Genomic DNA, 19,755 nt, shown 5'->3' on the forward strand with positions numbered 1-19,755 from the left:
GGGCTTCAGTAGTTGTGGGGCGAGGGCTCAGTAGTTGTGGCTTGCAGGCTCTAGAGCGTAGGCTCAGTAGTTGTGGCACACTGGCTTAGCTGCTCCACAGCATGTGAGATCTTCCTGGACCAGGGCTTGAACCCATGTCCCTTGCATTGGCAGACGGATTCTTAACCATTGCACCACCAGGGAAGCCCTTCTCTTTGATTTTTATAAGTTAAAAAAAAAAGAAAAAGAAAAAAAAGGCCCAGAGACATAAAATAACTTACCCAAGGTGATAGAATGAGTGAGAATCAGAGCTATGACTAGACCTGCTCTTCCTGTGTTCCTTTTCCTGACAATAAGACATTTTAATAAAATAGGTAAAGGGAAAAAAAATTCATCAGTCATCCAGATACTTCTGCTTATTTTCCACAACCAAAGACATACATTAAAACATCCAGTTGAACAGTTGACTTATTCACTTCCTATTTTCCAAGGTGATCACCTGATTATTGAGTCCAAAAGAGCTCTTTTTTATTTTCCTCTCCAACTTACATCTACAGCTATATGTCTAGACCTTGTAGGCCATGGTCCTTTGGCTCTAAAGGCACAACTGTAGCCATGATGACACTGCACATGGTGTTGGATTATCTGTAAGGTCAGAATACAGAAGCATCGTGTTGCATCTCATACTAATTTCCCCGCAGATGTACTATGTATATGTGATCACTAGATAATATTCAGCCCCACAAAGTGGCTTAAAGGATCGAGTGACCAAAAAATGAACACAGCAGATAAGGTTATTCTGCAGTAAAGCTGTAGTCTGCTTAATTGTCCTAGACAGAGCTGAGATCGAGACCCTCCGTTTCCTTGAGTGTCACTTCAGATAGTCAACAATTTTTGTTTCCTTCACTTCAGCTGGTAGTTCCAATTAAGTGAGTTGGTGCAATTTTTCAAGGAGTGCACATTGAAACATTTTGTAAATAATGGTCAGTGGGAAGTAATACAGGAGTACGGTTATAGGGTCCTTACCCCACGAGAAGCTTCAGACCCGGGAAGAAAAAGTCACATCAAAGACAATGTAGTGAAATGCAGTTCCATTCCCTTACTCTGTCATCACAGAAGGCAGAAGTAGCTGTTACAATTTTTATCTATCAAGGAATATTGTTTAAATTTACTTGTAGCAAGTTTTGCATACATAGATTCATTTATCTGAAAGTTTCCGTGCTTCTCTAAAGCTGGAGTCCTCAACTTTTGGGTTTCAGGTCCCCTTTTCACTCTGAAAGATTATTGTATACTCCAAAAAACTTTTGCTTATGTGGGCTATTTCTACCAATATATAACATATTAGAAATTAATCCCGAGAATTTGAGTACTTTATTTTAAAATGACAACAGTATAATCAGTGCATATTAACATAATTAACGTATTTTAAGAAAACTGTATTTTCCCAAACAAAAAAGAGGGATGTTGTTTAGGTTTTTGCAAATATCTTTAACGTCTATCTTAGCAGAAAAAACTAGATTCTGGTATGTGCTTCTGTATTTAATCTGTCACGATTGTTGTTTTGGTTGAAGTGTACGAAGAAAATCTGATCTCACACAGATGTGTAGGTGGAAAGAAAGGCTCTCATGGACTCTCTGAAAGAGACTTGGGGAACCCCAGTGGTCCTGAGACCACACTTTGAGAACCATGGGTCCAAAAGAATACTCCCTTCTCCATTGACAGTAGGGGCATAGTTTGAGAGCCTGTCAGGAGAGCACAGACGTTGAAGCCAAGCAAGGCCTGTGTACCAGTCCTAACTGAGCCACATTCTGAATCTGGACTTTAATGTGTCTGGACCTCATCTGTAAAATGGGGACAATGACACTTAATTTGCAGGTTATTATGAGGTTGAGAAATAACATATATAAAGTGATGCTGATTGAGATATTATGTAAGTACTTTAGTGTTTGTGATTGGTAGTACTCTGCTCAGAAGGTGAATAGGGGATGGAGAAAGGAATGTATTTAAACCAGTAAGAGCACATTCAGAGAAACAGTAGGCAGTGACCGAGTTGAGGATTAAAAATAAACATAAAGCAATTAGTCTGTGTTAAACTAGATAATAGCTTGGTTTGTTTGGGTGGCAGTGGGCTTGGTGAACCAGCCTTAAGACCTTTTTCATGAACATATGGCTAATTTCCAATCCTTTTTTATTCATTGATTCATTTCTCAAGTTCTGAAATGACTACAGCACATCCAGGAAGAAAAGAGAAAATGTATGCTCTTATAGAAATTAGGTAGGAGTAAAAGAGTTAAACCAACCCGTTCAAAACAATACACGTGATGGCACAGAACAGTTTTGCTGTGCGTGCCCTATGAGCTGTATGTATTCAGGAGGATAGCAGTTGACAGATCAGGGAAGGCTTCGTGGAGGAGGTGTTTCCGCAGAGTGAACACTGGGTAGGGATGAAGGGGAGGAGAACATTCCAAAAACACAAGTTGTTTTGAACAAAGATATGAGGCAGGAGCTGGCTTATTGGATTTGAGAACAAAGAAGACCCTCATTTGACAGGAGCTGTGTGTTCACTGGGCATACTTGGACAGAAAGTGAGAGAACTAGGTAGAACCAGATGACAGAGTACTTTAAATATTAGCCTAAAAATATGAAATGATGGCAGTGTTCTCTTAATTTGTACAACATTTACAGTGTGCAAAGCACGTTCGCACATCCTATCCATTATCTCATGCATGGATTATTCCTACAATCATATCTGTTTTATATATTAATGAGTACCTATTAATAGAAACGTACCTGCTTTGGGTTACCCTTAAGTGCGCCTTCACATTGTTGGTTTTTATATTCTTTGTGGCTTATCATTGTTACCTGTGAGACAGTTGGCCTGGTGGCACCTCCTCTGCCGTTGCCAGGAGTAAAAGTACAGTGCAACTTACACAGAGATGAAGAGATCTCAAATAGGAGAGTCTGAGTGAAACAGTAATTAACAGAGAACCCAGGAGATCCAAGAATTCAGATGGTTCAAGAGGTAATTAAAGGTTTAGCACATTAAAGTCAGAAGGGACTTTAGACACCATCAAGTCCAGCCTCCCCTTGATTCAAATGAGAAAATGTATGCACTCAATCTCCAAGTTCCAAATTCAAAGCTCTTTCTACAAAAGGACAAGATTTAGATACCTCAGAATAGTACTTTTCAACATGTGTGTATTTTTAAATTGTCACGTTACTTTTTTAAACATGAAATTTTCAATATTTAAAACAAAGCAAGGCTGTCCTAGTTGAAGGACGTCCCTGCCAAGAACTCTCTGAGCATCATAGAACTGAATTTGAAAACCCTCATTAGCAGGGATCCCCAACCCCCCGCCACGGGCCGGTACCAGTCCGTGGCCTGTTAGGTACAGCAGGAGGTGAGCGGCAGGCTAGTGAGCAAAGCTTCACCTGTGTTTACAGCCGCTCCCCATCGCTCACGTTACCACCTGAGCTCCACCTCCTGTTGGGTCAGCATAGGCATTAGATTCTCAGAGAAGCGCGAACCCTACTGTGAACTGAGCGGACAAGGGATCTAGGTTGCGTGCTCCTTATGAGAACCTAACGCCTGATGATCTGAAGTGGAGCTGAGGCAGTGATGCTAGCACTGGGGAGCGGCTGCAAATACAGATTATCATTAGCAGAGAGGTTTGACTGCACTGAGACCATAATAAATCAATTGCTTGCAGAAACACTATCAGTGAGTGGCAAGTGACAATTAAGCTGCATCTTATGGAGTAGACTGGACATAAGGAACACACTTTGGGTGTCACTGTCTCCCATCACCCCCAGATGGGACCATCTAGTTGCAGGAAAACAAGCTCAGGGCTCCCAGTGATTCTGCATTCTGGTGAGTTGTATAATTATTTCATTATATATTACAATATAACAATAATAGAAATAAAGTGCACAATAAATGTAATTCGCTTGAGTCATCCCAAAACCATCCCCCGCTGCCAGTCCATGGAAAAATTGTCTTCCACAAAAGCGGTCCCTGATGCCAGAAAGGTTGGGCACCACTGCTCATTAGGATATTGATTGCTGGTGTTGTGTGGGGAGTGGCTGAGAGCCTGAAGTCAGAGGACTGGAGATTATGAGGGGAGATCAAATTTGGACCCCAGCACAGAACACAGTATGAGTCTTTCATGTGAAGCCCGTCCTTCCTTTTAGTGACTTCTGCAAATGAGAAGTTGAGGGTGTAAGAGGAAACTATAACAATAAATTGGAAGACGCTCTACAGTAAGGTTGGAAAATGAATAGTTCAAGTGCCAATACTGGGAATGTTGGATTCAAGGTAAAGATATTGACAGTATCTCAATGATTCTTGTCAACAGTATAAGAATTCCAGCTGGAGATAAAGATTTGGGAAGCAACTATATATATGGTAAACTGAAGCCAAGTAATTATCTTCAGGCTCACAGAGCTCACTATCAGTATAATTCTTAAGTAATGTTAGCCAAACCTCTGCATTCCTTGGACATGATTCATCTTCTCCAAGACTGTATAAGCAGCCAGAAATAATTTTGAATGCCCACAGGTCATCATCCTAATAGCCATTTAAATTGTTTTTCCCCATCATATCCTTTCTTTAAAATTTTTAACTTTCTAAGGTCTAAGGCTCATGATGGCATTTCTTTCTACCAGAAATTTCTGGTTTTGGACAGTCAGAGAGCCAGATAGGTCTGAGCATTGTTTAACCGCTAAGTTCCAATTTTATCTATCTGCAATATAAATTGTTATTGGATAAGATGCTTGCATGATTCCAGCGGCTGGAATACATTGACTTAGGTCATTTCTGGCAGTTACTGATCTAAAGATTGAAATGAAGAGCTTGTTCATTTATCCAAGAGACTAACAGTGTCACAGGGTCAAAGAAAACACAACCATTTAACCTTATATTTGAATTTGTATCTTGAGAACAAGACTTAAGATGTTTTAGAGGAGAGATTCTTCTATTCAAACCTTGAAAGAACATGAATGGCCAAAACAGATGGTTCTGTTTTAATATGTGAATATGATTAATTCTGTTTAGTATTGGAGATCTATATATATAATGCCCCAAAAGACGTTTAGACACAACCTTCTTCCTGAAATAATAGGGCTGAATCAACCTGTTCAAGCCTTCCTTGGAGCTATTTTTCAGACATGGAGTTATAAAATGTAGTCGAACCTAGATATTAAGTGATAAATACAATGGACCCAAATACATTATCAAAAGCAAGTTACAGGAAACAATATTTTCTATTATGCACTAAAATGGACCATTTGTCATCCAAGCACTTTGAACTGGGTGACCCGAAGAGCTATGTAGAGATATGAATAATTTCCATCAGGCACAGGACTATTCTATTACAAAAAACTCACCCACTTAGAGATGATTCATCCAGTCTAAGTGAGTGGCAGGAGCAACCTTCACTGTGTGGGCTTTTGCCCTGTAGATCTGCAGTTGGCATGTTAAAAAAAAAACATTATCTCATTCTTTGCCCTTTATATAATATCATATTCCAATCGTGATCCCCCTGGGCCCATGTCCAGATATTGACTTCAAGAGGAACATGTTTATATCATTTCAAATTTGGCATATATGAATTCATTTTACTTCGGGAGGAATAGGTTTTTAACCATTCAAATTTGGTTTCCACGAATTAATTTTACTTAAAAAAAGGAAAGTACCTGACGATGTCTCACAAAGGCTGAATTTACTATTGATTTCACCTTGACCAGCACAAATCACTACCACGGAGCATTCCTGTCGAGCACCTTAACCTCGATAACCCTGTTGCAAGAGACAGAATGAGCCCTCAGAAGTGTTTAATCAGTTAGAGCTTTGCAAGGTCTTCTCAAAATCCTCTCAAGGCTCTCCCTTCCCTTCCCCATCTCCTTTTTGAGATTGCAAGGTAGTGCTTCCAGCTTTCTGTATTTTTGAAAGAAAGCAATGAATAAGCCCAAGAGTTACAGGAAATCTATGACATTGAAATCTCTGTCTCTGCACATCGTTTTGATGTTTCCTTTTTGAACTTCAACTTGACATTGCTTCATAAGTTACATTTGCCCTTCCATTTTTTTTTTCTTCCTCACTCTCTTTGAAAAGTTTGGCTTAGTTGTTAATATTCCACACAGATTTCTGTAGCTTTTCTTTTTTGCTTTGTTTTCATAAACTCTGTGGGGGGTAAATATTCAGCAGGGTGAATGTGAAATCAGGCAGACAACTGCCATTAGCCTTATCAGGATTGCACATCAGATTTTCCAGGCAGAGAACTCAAAAGGTGTCTACCTTTTGAGCTCCTTTGCATTAGCAGCAGGAAGATAAAGAAAAATGGTAGGCTTGCAGCTCTTTCAAGGATAAAGGTTATAACCCTTCGTTCAAGTTAATACTTGTTGATGTTATAACTTTTTTGAAAGTTGACCCTTTCAGCCTCTCCGCATATGCAGCAATGCATCATCCCCATCTGTAGAGGATTTGTAAAATTGTGTTTTGCTCTTTGAAAAACATGAAATTGCTTATAGAGGGGTAAAAGGAGAAAGCAGGATTTATTCAGGGACCTAGAGACCTCTGCTGGTTAAGTGACTTGTTAGTGTTTTTCCAGTTTCATTTATTGCTGGGAAGATAAGAGAGCTTGGCCTCAACACTAGTCATTTCCTTTTGAATTAAATTACGGATGATCAGTAGCCTCACTGACTAAAGATACTGAGGTCAAGTCAGCAAAGAGACGAGTTAAGAATATTGAGTAGCGTCTTCTAATTAAATACTGATACCAGTTCTGACTGTTAGGTTTACATTGGTAGGCATTATCCTATGGAAGTGCCTTGTTACAAGATAACATTCCAGAATGACAGCTGTGCTTCTCTCCTGCATGAACTTTGTGCTGAGGGTCTTCTGCCTAAATATGTTTGCCATTATAGTTACCAATGGCACGAATTGTGCTTTAGGGAAGGCTTGCTATTGATGAAGACTTTTTAGGGAACGTAGGTTAACATTGTCTTTATCTCCCTTAAGAACAAGGAAAGAAAATATGACCTTAATTGAAGCATGAAAAATTAGGCATAATTTGGGTGGGGAGAGTGGAAGAGGGCATTGGGCAGTGTGGGAATTAAGTGCTGTCTTGAATTCCTGTGTTAGACTGTGGGCAGGACTTGATTTCCTGAGAAGGTTTTGGTAAAAACCAGGACTCATTCAGAGATTTGGAATTCCAGGCCCATACACTTGTGGATAACATTCTATCAATATGAAAGAAGTCAATAGTAGAAAATGATGATAGCCTCGAAGGAGAAAGGAGTCACAAAAAGTATCCATATGATGTGTGTGAGAGACACCCAGAAATACAGTGCCTGAAATAAGAAGCTTATTTCTCTCCCATGTATCTCTCCAAAAATAGGCAGGTGGGTCTGGTGCCGCTTTCCTCCACAAGGTCATTCAAGGGCCGAGGCTGGCAGGTCAGCATTTTCATCCTACATAGCTTCATCTCTGAGCCCAAAGCTGTTTCAGTTGTTACTCTTTCCAATCAGTGGGGAAGGGCAGTGAGAGTCCAGGACAAGTATCTTTAAGTCAGTAACCTGGAAGTTGCTCTCATCACTTTCACACACACCACATATCATTGGTATGAACTTAGGCCCATGGTTACCACCAGCTGCAAAGGAATCTTGGAAATGCAGTGTGTAGCTAGAAAAAACATGAGCCCAGCTAAAAGTAGTAGGCTGGTGGTGGGAGATTTCTCTTATTAAAAGGAAAAAAGGAAGAATAGATATTTGGGGGGAAGGGCAGTTAATTTTACCATATGACTCATGGTAGTGTTATTCATTCTGCCTTTAGTAATGAAAGAACCAGCCACGTGGGCTGCAAAAATGTGACATTCAGAGTTGGACATAGGGTGGGGTGTTTTCTAAAAGCACCCCCTGGACTTCTACCCAGCTTTATAATTTGCATAACCTCTGGAAAAGGAATTTTATTATAAGCCTGTTTTTGTCCCTTGACTGCATATGATAAACATGGATTGAACATACACTGAATGTATGTCTCTGCTTTGTGAACTGCTATAGCTCAACCTAATTGGATTCAAAAAATAAATGACATTCATGTGGCCATCGAAGAAAATGTCTTCTGGGAATGTAAAGCCAATGGAAGGCCCAAACCTACATACAGGTGGCTGAAAAATGGTGAACCACTGTTAACTCGGGTAAGCAACTGAGTGATAATTGTGTCTTAATATTTACTGTAATGTTGAATGTGGTGTTGTTGCTATGGAAACAGAAAAATGACCAGTTGTCTCCAAAATAGTATGCAGCCCAATGCCATAAATAGTGGAAAAAGTGAAAGCGAATGCAGGTGATAAATACAAACGGTACATAAATCTGATTCTCTAGCCTTGTTCAACCTTTGGTCTTCAGAGATTAACATCTCTGGCTTTACAGTTGGAAAGTTATGCTGAAGGTCTGGAACATGTAATTGTGCTAAGACACAATTTTGCGTGTATGCTAGACACGAATGAGTGAGTAACACCTTTCAGCATCCAAATTCTCCCCTTCAGTGTGGTTTTATTATCGTCTTCCGTCTGAGGAGACTAGTGGACAACATGGTCCAGTATGTTCACCAGCAAAATGCCCACTCTGCCTCAGATGTTTAGCAATGCCATATGCAAGCTCGAGACTAACATCTCTAATGCAACAGAAATAGAAGAAAAACTAAAAGTGATGAGTGAGGCGGGAGGCACCAGCCTATAGGACCTGAAGCAGGCAGTAGGAGCTGAGAGCTCAGGTATAAAAGAAATCCTCTCTGGAGACAAGGGTACAATATCCTTGTGCAAAAGCAAACAAACTGCTGCCTGGCTTAATAGGACTCTGTGACGTAAGAGAGGTAAAAGGTACCAGGTTATGCCCCCTACTGGCCCTGGATGGGAATTGCAGTAGTCCCAGCATCCTCCCAGATCAGGACCTGAGAGAAGCCTTGAGTAGTTCTGCTTCTGGACCAGCGGGCCAGGGGTTGAGGTGGAGGCAACCACAAAACTGCTAAATACAGGGGAAAATACAGACAAAAATAACTCCTTTTCAAAATAAGCCTGCACACCAATATCCCAAACCATATGCAAAAAAACTTTTTTTAGAAAGATAACCAACCTGTAGAACAGTCTAAGACAGAAATCGGAATAAGTCTGTTAAGGATGCTCAAAGAGATAACGGAAGGAATAATGCCCATAAAAATAAGCGAAGGTGGGACCTTAGAATGAGGAACAATTGTGTCTAGTTTAATTTTCCTTATGTATTTTCCTCCTGAAGTCAAATGTTCGCTGAAATTTGACATTTTCCTCAGGCCCCAAGTTGAAGGCCAGTTTTTTGTGCTCAGGTTTCCTCCCCCGTCAGCCCCCAGAGAAGAGCAGCTGCTCTGAGCGCTGGCCAGGACGTCAGTGTGGTGTGTGCAGCCGCCGAAACGGGCTGGTGTGATGAGCCTAGCCCACACCCTGGCACCCACACCTCTGCCTGTCACTGCTGGACTCTTTTTGGTCCCATGATTCTCTCAATTCTAAAAGCCAAACTCAAACTCTAGAGTGTAAGTACCCAGGTAACTGGCATCTTCTTCCCTTTATTTAATGTGAGAGAACATGGACGGTTAGATTTGATCAAAACCTAATACGGTGTCCACCCAACTAAATCACAACCCTGGGGCAAACAGAAAACCAGGATGTCTTTATATATTTTACTTTCTTAAATGGCAGGTCTTCTGGAGAAGAGGAGATCCTTTTGGGTACTTATAAAAATTGACCCCTCAAGTTACGTAGCCTCAGGCTGATGAATGAGGATGCTCTATTGTTCCATACACTAACTTTGCTTTCTTCAGATTGGCTACCAGCAGGTGGTCCTATGCTTAGATCGTGCCACCCATAGCAATTGAGTAAGGGAACATTAAATTACTAATACCTACTCTTTTTCTTAGTAAATTTCGGCTGACGTTAAATATTTGTCTCTGCTTCATCCAAGAAGATTACAATCCTATTAACCTTCAAAGTGTTGCCTGATTATAATCTGAGCGTCTTAACTACTCTAAACGGTAAACTTACTTGTATTTCCCACTCCTCACCCACAGTTAGCACAAAGCCTTGGAGTAAAAAAAGCATTTTAAATTTCAAGTTCATCTATTTAGAGGGGATATTAATCTGACTGGTTTCACTGTTAAATCAATGAGAGCTCAAGAGAGTCCTACAATTTAAATTCCATTTACCAGCTGATGTACGGGTTGTTCCACTTAGCATCTGACCTGCCACAAATTTAGTTGACAGATAAATAGATCATGGTATGTAAATTGCTTATGTGATAGCTATTTTCTTCCCATTAAGCCCCTTTGATATAACATGCAGCAAAATTGCCTTAAGGTCTCAGTTGTAGAAGGTCATTGTTTTGTGTTCCTCTTTTCTTTCACAGGATAGGATTCATATGGAGCAAGGAACACTCAACATAACAATAGTGAACCTCTCAGATGCTGGCATGTATCAGTGTGTGGCAGAAAATAAACATGGAGTTATCTTTTCCAGCGCAGAGCTTAGTGTTATAGGTGAGTCTTTATACTGGAAAGAAAAAAAGTGAAAACTCTTAGAATCACTAAACTACCATGTCCTCTGCCAAACATAAACGTTTAATCCAAGAAAAGGGGGTGAAGAAATCTTTAGACCAAAGATATCACTCGAGAAACAAGGAATGCATTCTGCAAGCAATAAGAAGAGACCACTTTCTAAATCAGCTTCTCCTGATGTTTACAATGGGTGACGCAGTTCCCTTGGCGCTCATTTTTATTCCTCTATCAACCCCTCTTCTAAATTGAGTGACGTTTATGAAATGCTTTGGCGTCTGTTGCTATCACTCTGATTGGGCTTGGAGAGAGGAAGAGCGGACTTGGTGTGGAAAGGTGTATTTGAACAGCCAGCAAAGTGCATCTTGTTCTTTCACCTCTGAATTTTCCAGGCTATGCCCTGATGTCCTGCCCCTCCAGCTCCATTTTTCACCATGTGCCCCTTTCCTTCTGCTCTTCAGCAATGCTGAGCTTTCTGTGCTGCATGTTCACCACCCTCCCTTCCTCCACAGGGCACTTGGTCCACACTGTTTCCTCTGCCTAGAGTGCTTTTCTGTCTCCTCTTCATATATCATGCTACTGTTGCATTTTACATTTGCTTATGTGATTTTTCTGTCTTTTTCTCTAACTGTCCTATAACTTCCCCATGATGTCCCGGACCATATTTGGTTTAACTCATCATTTAATCCTCAGGACTTAATACAATGTTGAAGCACAAAGTATGTGCTCAATAAATAATGAATGAATGAATGTAAGGATGAACGACTGTACTAAGTGATGAAGGAGTTGAGAGACTGTTAAAAAATGAATTAATGAGTTAAGTAAATCATTGAAAACACAAGTTAAGTGATTTAACAAACCTATGGACATTAAAAAAAACAAAACAAAATAAGGAAACAAGAACTCCAGGCCATCAACTTGCATTTGTCTTGTAGAAAAATCTTGACTCTGACTTCAGAATTTATCTTAAATATCTAAGCAGCAGTTCTTCTTAGTGAGAACATAATAGAAAGATTATAAATAAGAGAAAGGCAGCACACAAAGGGAGCTGATTCCATAAGCCCTGATAATTTTCCCAGATTCAGAGACCTGACTTGCCCTTCTGTAAAGCACTCCTTGGTGCCTGGACTGTAGATCTGACGTGCATAAGTAGTTGCTGCCGAATTGAATGTCCTTCCACCCTCTGCAAGGTAAAAACGGATGGAAAAGCTTCCATAATTGTTGTTCTCACCACATTCTTTACTTGAACCAACATCCCATCAAAGACAAGAATTTGTGAGCGTTCACGAGGCTGCAGTCTTTCTCAAAGGGGCCTAGGAGAATTCTTTTCTCCCGGAGTCATCATCACCTTGGCTTGGCCTGCTGTAAGGATGACCTAAACACACATATCTCCCACCCTGTAAATATTGAGAACAGTAATTCCAGCTTCCTCCAGGACAAGTACAATGATCCCACCATGGCCAAATGGGCTCTGATTATTGGTAGTTAGAGCCGATTCTTGTGGAGCGCAGTTCACGAAGGTAGATTGCTTCGGATGTTCTGCAGAAAGAAGTGTGTTCTCTGTTAAACACTATGTCAGCTGGTTAGCAGAACAGCTAAAACTGAGGGTGTGTGGCCTAAGAAATGAATCACATAGTCCTGAAACCTTCTAAGTGAGTGCTGGCCAATTGCTAAGTCTGGGGACGCCGTGATAATTTTAAAAGATTTTGTAGGTCCCTTAGTTAAAATGAAAAAATTTGACAGTAACAGATGACTGGAAATCATGGGACATAGTCATGGGATAAAGATAGAGGATGACTAAAGTCCCAAAAGCAGAGCCCAAAGTGAGAAAGGCTGGTAAATGATTTTTATCAAGAACACGTACCCACAGCTGAAAATAACAGTATGTAGAGATGTGTATGTGTGTATACATCCATCTCTATATATCCATATCTATATATGTATGTTATGATTTACATTTATGTATCCCAAGATCCTCACCAGATCCTTTCCCTTCCCCCTTCCCAGGGTTCAAGGCCTGTGAGGTGGTAATCACTGCTTCAACTCTTACATTCAGGGGTTTATTTCAAATCATTTCCAGTTGGAACTAATTCCAAATGAATTCTTGATCTGAGTCCTTTCTTAAGTCCCTTGAGATCAGCAAGCAAGATCAGTAAAGATAAGATAAAAATGCCTGAGAGGTTATTTAACGCCCGATTTCAACCTTGTTGAGTACGAGAAGGGTAAGGCATGTCAGTAAATGATACAGGCCAAGCAAGTGGTGAAAATAGTAAGTCTTCCAGAAATTCAGGAAAGAGTTTAGCTAATGGACTGGGCTAGTCAGGTGAGCTTTGAAAAATAATTTTTGTACAGGCAAAAAAAAAAAAAGAAAGAAAAGGACCAGGAATATTGCAGAATAGAGTGAAATGGCCTGAACAAAGGTTCAAAGTTATAAAACATCTGGATAGTTTCTCGCCCATAGAGAATCCTGAATGTTTTTCAGAACTTTTGATTCAAATACATAAAGCGTACAGGCAAACTTTAAACTTGAAAGAGAAAGATGGAAAAATTAATTAACGGCCAATATTAGAGGATCTTAAACAACAAGTTTAGAAGCTCCCTCTTTAATATCCCATTTTTCCTGCCCCCCCCAAAAAAAAATCATGCTAGTATATTCCAAGTGACTTGAAGGGCAGTTAAGTATTGAATGGGTGAATCCTAGAGTCCATCTGAAGTGAAGGAGGGAGAAGACATTTGACTATTTAAAAATAGACATAAATTAATATTGGTTAACTTGGGTAAGCTCTAATACGATTGTGTTTCACAAGTCACTTTGTTTCTTGTCGAATGGTAATAGTTTGACTCTTATGGATCAAATAACTGAGCAGTTATTACCTGTATTAGAATCTTAGAGAGGTTGAAATGAACAAAGAAACAAAATGAAAACAAGATACTTCAGTATGAGGAAGAAAAAATGGAGGTTGGTTCCAGCTATCGATCAAATTTCAGCATCCTCCAATGCTAGAGAGGAGATTCCCTTTTATGCTGGGTAATAGCTCTAAAGTCATGAATAAGAGATGGTTAGGAAGCATATATTTAATAGGCTTTTCCCTTGGTCTTGTTTTATGTGTTCTGTCTGGGTATTTCATGTATATGTAACGTATCTATAATTAATGGATTGAAACTGCTAAATAATTAACCTAGGTGCTGGGTGATTTACTCACCGGGTGGCCGAATGCCATAGGGAGACTTTTACTTTGAGGTCAGTGTATTAGAGTAGGCCTGGTTAGGAGTACATCAAATAGAAATGTCCTTGTTTGTGACTGACCTATTGCAATTGATAGTTTATTATTCCTCAAGGCAACTGTTCCCAGACTTTTTCTCCTGTGTTAGCCTAGGTCATGGATGAGATTCACTCGTGTGACATATGCTCGTGGGCATCCCTGGGGTGCTACACAATTCCCTGGGTCATACCATCATCGCATCTCCCTCTCCACTTATGAAGGCATGTTGGAGTTAGAGTGAATAGACTCTTATAATCGTGAGGAAATTTGAGTCTTTTATAAAAAATATAATTAAAAAAACCCAAACTAGTATTTTATTGATTTAAAAGTAACTTTTCTAATGAAATATTTCTATTCATGTTTAATGTTTGTGTCTACTTAGGTAGATGATCATATTGGTTCTAGGGAATGCTGACTGAATTGCTAAACTTGAGATGTTCTGTGCTGCTCCGACAGAATACTAATGTCATTCTGTATATATCGTGTGGTAAAGAAAAGGATGCCTAAGCCCTCAAAAGCAGAGGCAGGGATTCAGGTACCTATGAGTCACTGCAGGAGTGTCCTCTGGGAAAAACCTGGAAGAGAAAGCAAGCTAGGGAGGCGATGGAGGGCAGCTGAGCAGGGACAGGGTCTCAGATGAAGTCTCGCCTATATCGCATCCTGGAGGGGGATGTCTAGAGTATAAACTGCATCTCAGAGCTATTCCCACCTTAGGCAAGGAGGCTGGCCTTTTAAAAAAATCTCCGTATCAGTTATTCATTGGACTGCCCTTTAGGTGGTGGTAGCAATGGCAGGGCAGATGGAGCAAAACCTCCCAGTCAATTTCCCAGAGAAGGGGAGACAGCTGGAGATGTTAGACAACCAATGCTCGCAGCAGCTGGGGCCAGAAAAAAGAGTCTGAGTGAGGGTACCAATAACTCTGTACAGAAGACAAGTGATTTGCTAGAGCAAGATGCTTGGGTACTGGGTCCCGTTTACCTGGGTCATAACCAGCAGTGTCACTAGAGTACCTTTGATTTTGAAATGGGATGAACTATCTCCAAGAGCAAGTGGGTGTCTTCACATTCAAGTGGTCTTGAATGTGACCTGAGTTTGCCAAGACTGTGTAAGGGATAGAAGTAGCTTCACCCTGAGGAGTTTCCGTCTGATGGTTCAGGACCGTGGGGATTCTCCTGGCCCATGTGGTGGAGAACATCAGACCCTGGCAGGACATTCCAATGCCATTAAGGAACTGATGGTCCAATTAAAGTGAGGTGCAAGCTTGAGCAATTATCTGGTTAATTTGGCATTTGTCCAAATGATCGGCTCACAAATTAGAAAAACATTAAGGCTAAACTGAAAGTTATTTCACAGGGACTTCCACAAGGGCTCATCTGCATCTGATTTCTCAACTGCCTCGTTGAGCCAGAGTACAAAATAATCAAATATACTGATTTGCATCCAATGCTGAGTGGGATCAGCATCCAATGAGAGGACGGACGCCTTTCTTACCCAAATGTCATCTAGGCAGGAGCTTTGCATAACGCGTCCTGAAAAGGGGAAGCTATGCACTTGGATCTCAAATGCAAATTTGGTATCTTTTAACAAGTTGCTAAGCCTACATTTATCAGTAAAATGAGGGTGCTACTCCTCATTGCCAAAACTAAAAGAGATCACATGTGAAAACTTCTTGCAAATCTAAAAGTGTAGCAATATAGTAAGATGTGTTTTGTTTGTTTTTAACTAGTATCCGTACCAAAAGCTTATAATGTAGACAGCTGCACAATCACCAGAAAACCCCATGGCAGTGGTTCTCAAATTGTGCTGCATATGACAGTCATCTGGGGAGTTCTTTAAGAGCCCAATACTCTACCATCCTCCCTACCAACTAATTCAATCCCTGGGCCTGGGACCCCGGGACCCTTTATTCCTTAAAGCCGCCCAGGTGTGATTCCAATGGACAGCACAGTTTGGGAACTTACTGCTGTAATCGATTAGATCAGAAGGTAATTAAGTTTTCCCATGGTATTGATTCTCAAACTTTACCACGCCATCAGAATCACTTGGAGGACTTGTTAAAACACAGATTGCTGAGCGCTACCTCCAGAGTTTCTGACACAGTAGTTCTGGGGTGATGCCTGAGGATGTGTATTTCTAACAAGTTCCCAGGTGATGTCGATGCTGCCGGGTCCAACGCTGCCCTTGGGAAACCACGATCCTAAAATAGGAAATCTAGCCTGAACAGAGGGTTTTTTGTTGTTGTTCTGTTGTCTGTTTGTTTAAGTTGAATATGGTCTACCTGGCAAACCTTCTGATTTAAATCAGGACTCTGAAACTGAAGGCCTTCTGCAGAAGAGAAATATCAAGCATCAGAGCTTCCAACCATGTCTTAAATGCCCCATTTTACCAAGATGGTGAGTTAGAATTAGGCCCACAGAGTGACTTTGGCTGCCATGTGAGGATTATACTTAGATGTTCTTGGCATCTCCCTTCGGTGGCTTAAAGCCAACTGAAGGGAGACTTTGAAATCTGAAGGATAAATATTATGACAGTTCCTTATGTCATTTCCCCAAAAGAAATGCCTTCAGTGAGTTAGAGTTTAAAATATAACTCAGGAATGCAGCCCGAGGCATCACTGAGTCTTAATCCCATGTACTGTTGGCCCACTGTATCTGCAGATTCAGTGTTGTTGGATTCAACCAACTGTAGATTTCGGAAGCGATGGATACTGAGGGCCGGATGTACCTATCCTTCCACCGAAGTCTGAGTTTTCTGTAAAAGTGCTATGAAGGCATTATCCATTCCAAAGTCCTTAGCCCTTTCCATAAAGGGATTTCCAATAAATTGTTAAGGTGTAGAATCAGGAGGAAAGTTTGTCTTCTAAAAATTTATATGGTTTGGTTTGGTTTGGTTTTTTGGTTTTGTTTGTTTTTTATTAGTTAGAAAGAAATGTATTCTTTTTCCCTCTGCCCGTCACGTTGACTTGTCTGTTTTGGCTTCAGAGTAGCTCACTTTATTGTACTAAGTCTAGGAAGATAGTTTCCTTCCTTTCCTATATTTGACATCAGCCATATTTTAAATGTATTTATTACTTTATGTCTTTTATCATTATCTGCTGCAAGTCTCTGTGAATTACTGAATAAATAAATAAATGAAATATCTTTTCTCTCCACTACTTTCTGGCAGCAAATTGATTCTCTTTTAGTAGCCTGACCCAGGGAGTGTTAGAATTGGTGTTCACAAAGATACAGCAGTGAGTTTCCAACCTTGATGCATTTTTAAACTACTTGGGGGTCTTGTTAAATTCAGATTCTGATTTCAGATCTGGGGTGGGGCCTGAGAGTCTGCATTTTTAACAAGCTCCCAGGTGATCACCAATGCTTCTGCTCTGAGGATCACTGTTTTAGTGGCAAAAATAGTAAAATTTAAATTCTCAGGTCCCCTTTCATGGTGGGTAGAGTTGAGGAGGACCTCCAAGTGATTCTTATGATCAGTTAAATTTAGGTGCCCCATCTAAGGTCTGCTCTATAGAACGCTTTGTTATCCAATCTTAAGCCATCCCAGCGGAGTAGCTAACTTGTAAAAGCAAGTAGGAGTTGGAGGGAGGAATAATGATTTGTTGGTATAACCACTCTACTTCCAATTAATCCATGCTTCCATGATTGAACCTGGTATTGACAAAAGCTCTATTAATCACGTGAGACAATTTCTTCTAGAAACAGAGCGTTTGTACCAACAGCATTCCAGCTTTTTTTTTCCCAACATGAACAGACATTGGCTCTTCTAGGCTCCTGAAGAAATTCATTTGTACGTAGTATGAGGCACGTTGCTTTTAATAAAGCCTTTTGAATGTGGTTGAGAATAAGCATAGTGCAGAGGCAAAAAAAAAAAAAAAAAAAAAAAGCAACAAACAAAAAAACAAAGCAAAAAACTCCTTCAGTTAAGTGCCTTATTGAAGGAACATGATAAGCAAGAGATCAGTCACTGCTGGGCTGTATAAACATCGCTTGTCCACATTGCAGTATGTTTCTCTTGAGCCCGCATGTCTAGGTCAGGGCACATGTAACTGAAGCCCTTAAAACTGCTGTGTTATTGTCACTCACGAAGTGTCAGGATACAGATTCTTTAAACAGAGTGAACCAATCAAAGGAATTGGAAGGGAACTGAAGTTCCCATCTTCTCACCACTGGGTTGTCTGGGAGAACCCGGGAGGAAAGGGGAGGCAGTCGTGTGTTGCCTCAGAGAAAGGCCCAAATCTGGGGAAAGCTGAACTCCCAGGGCCCACTTGCCCTGTACCCTTCTAAGTATGTGCTTTAGGGAAGCAGGGAAAGGATATTAGGTGCCGGAGCTAGTTCATATTGGCAGGAGCTGAGTTGGTATATCCTTCTCAATTCAGCGTTCGATGACTTCTTGTTGGTAGCCTGAACTCGGCCCTAATGGGAGTATTTAGACCACAGAAATTGGCAAGCACCGAAAACCAAATTCTTTGGTGTTTTGTTTTGCTTGGAGAGCCAGTTGTTAAACATCTGCCATCACACCAGTACACGTGGTGTGAGAATACAGCCAGCACTCTGCATCCGCCAGTTCTGGGGAGCTGGCTGTATTCCTTGCACTATGCTATTCGAATGAGGGACTATAGTATCTGTGGATTTTGGTACCTTCAGGGTCCTGGAGCCAATCTCCCTGTGGATAGCAGATGCCAAGGGACAACCGTATCAACAGCCCAGACTGTTTCTTGGGTAATTCTGCTTCATTTGACTGACGTCCAGAGAGGACAGAGTGTCCTGTACACAAGCCAGGAAGTTCAAGAAGCCATTTACAACCCCACTTGGATAAAAGAAAGGGCTGTGATATCCAGCCAAAGCATCATGAGAAGGGAATTTCCTGTTTGGAACTTAATTCCTGAGTTTTCTCCTACAACACACATTAAGTCAGCACATACTGATCGAACATCTACCTCGTACCAAGGACTGTGCTAAGTCCAAGATCCATAATTCATAGTCTCTGCCTTCAAGGAACTGATGGGCTAATACTTGCTAATTGCAAGTGCTACCGTTTCTTAACCACTGGAATTCCAGAATTCTCACAGTCTAATGACCCTCTTCTGTTAAGTCAACAAATAGAGGCTTCCCTGCTGGTGCAGTGGTTAAGAATCCGCCTGCCAATGCAGGGGACACAGGTTCATGGCCTGGTCTGGGAGGATCCCACATGCTGCGGAGCAACTAAGCCCGCGCGTCACAACTACTGAGCCCGCGTGCCTAGAGCCCATGCTCCGCAACAAGAGAAGCCACCGCAATGAGAAGCCTGCGCACCACAATGAAGAGTAGCCCCTGCTCACCGCAACTGGAGAAAAAAGCCCGTGTGCGGCAACAGACCCAACACGGCCAAAAAAATTTTTTTAAAAATAAATAAAATTCAACAAAGATTTCGATCTCATGACAAAGTTACTCGTAATCAAATGTGACATTGTACTGCCATACACTACTTGTTTAACCAAGGACACAAATGTGTGTGAGTGTTTAGGACATTGTGCCAAGTGTAATGGAATGTCACTAACTTGGACTGATATAGCAAGGTCAAGTGCTTCCAGATATTTAAAAACACATACTGTCTTATGATCGTCATACAGATAGGGTAGCTCAAGGGAGGTTAATAGGGGTTTAGCAGCTAAAGCTTTTAAAACATGTAAGAATGATTTTCAATCAACATGTTAATTATTGTATAAGAAATGACGTTCTAAAATGGCTTTAAAATCTTTTTCTTTGAATAAGAAAGATTCCACCTATGTCTACACAATTGATTTTTGGCTTTCAAACCTTTATAAAAAGAAAAAAGGGCTAATCTGCATCCTACTTGTTGACAGAGAAAGTGTTGAAAGATCCTGAAATGGTTCCTGTGCTTAAAAGCATTTGTCAGTTATCACAGTGCCTGAAATGCCAACAGTAAAAATTAAAGATG

The 19,755-nt window shown here is 40.7% G+C and overlaps 1 protein-coding gene across 1 annotated transcript in view; it reads left to right on the top strand.

Annotated features, from left to right (window-relative positions):
- The window catches only part of CNTN4 (contactin 4), an 817,087-nt gene that overhangs the window by 648,965 nt on the left and 148,367 nt on the right, over nucleotides 1-19,755 (top strand). The window contains exons 11-12 of the mRNA XM_019947613.3: nucleotides 8,038-8,174; nucleotides 10,411-10,540. Of these exons, the coding sequence (XP_019803172.1) occupies nucleotides 8,038-8,174; nucleotides 10,411-10,540 (267 nt within the window). The remainder of the gene's footprint in view (nucleotides 1-8,037; nucleotides 8,175-10,410; nucleotides 10,541-19,755) is intronic.

This window comes from Tursiops truncatus, chromosome 10 (genome assembly GCF_011762595.2).
Source record: "Tursiops truncatus isolate mTurTru1 chromosome 10, mTurTru1.mat.Y, whole genome shotgun sequence".
NCBI lineage: Eukaryota > Metazoa > Chordata > Mammalia > Artiodactyla > Delphinidae > Tursiops > Tursiops truncatus.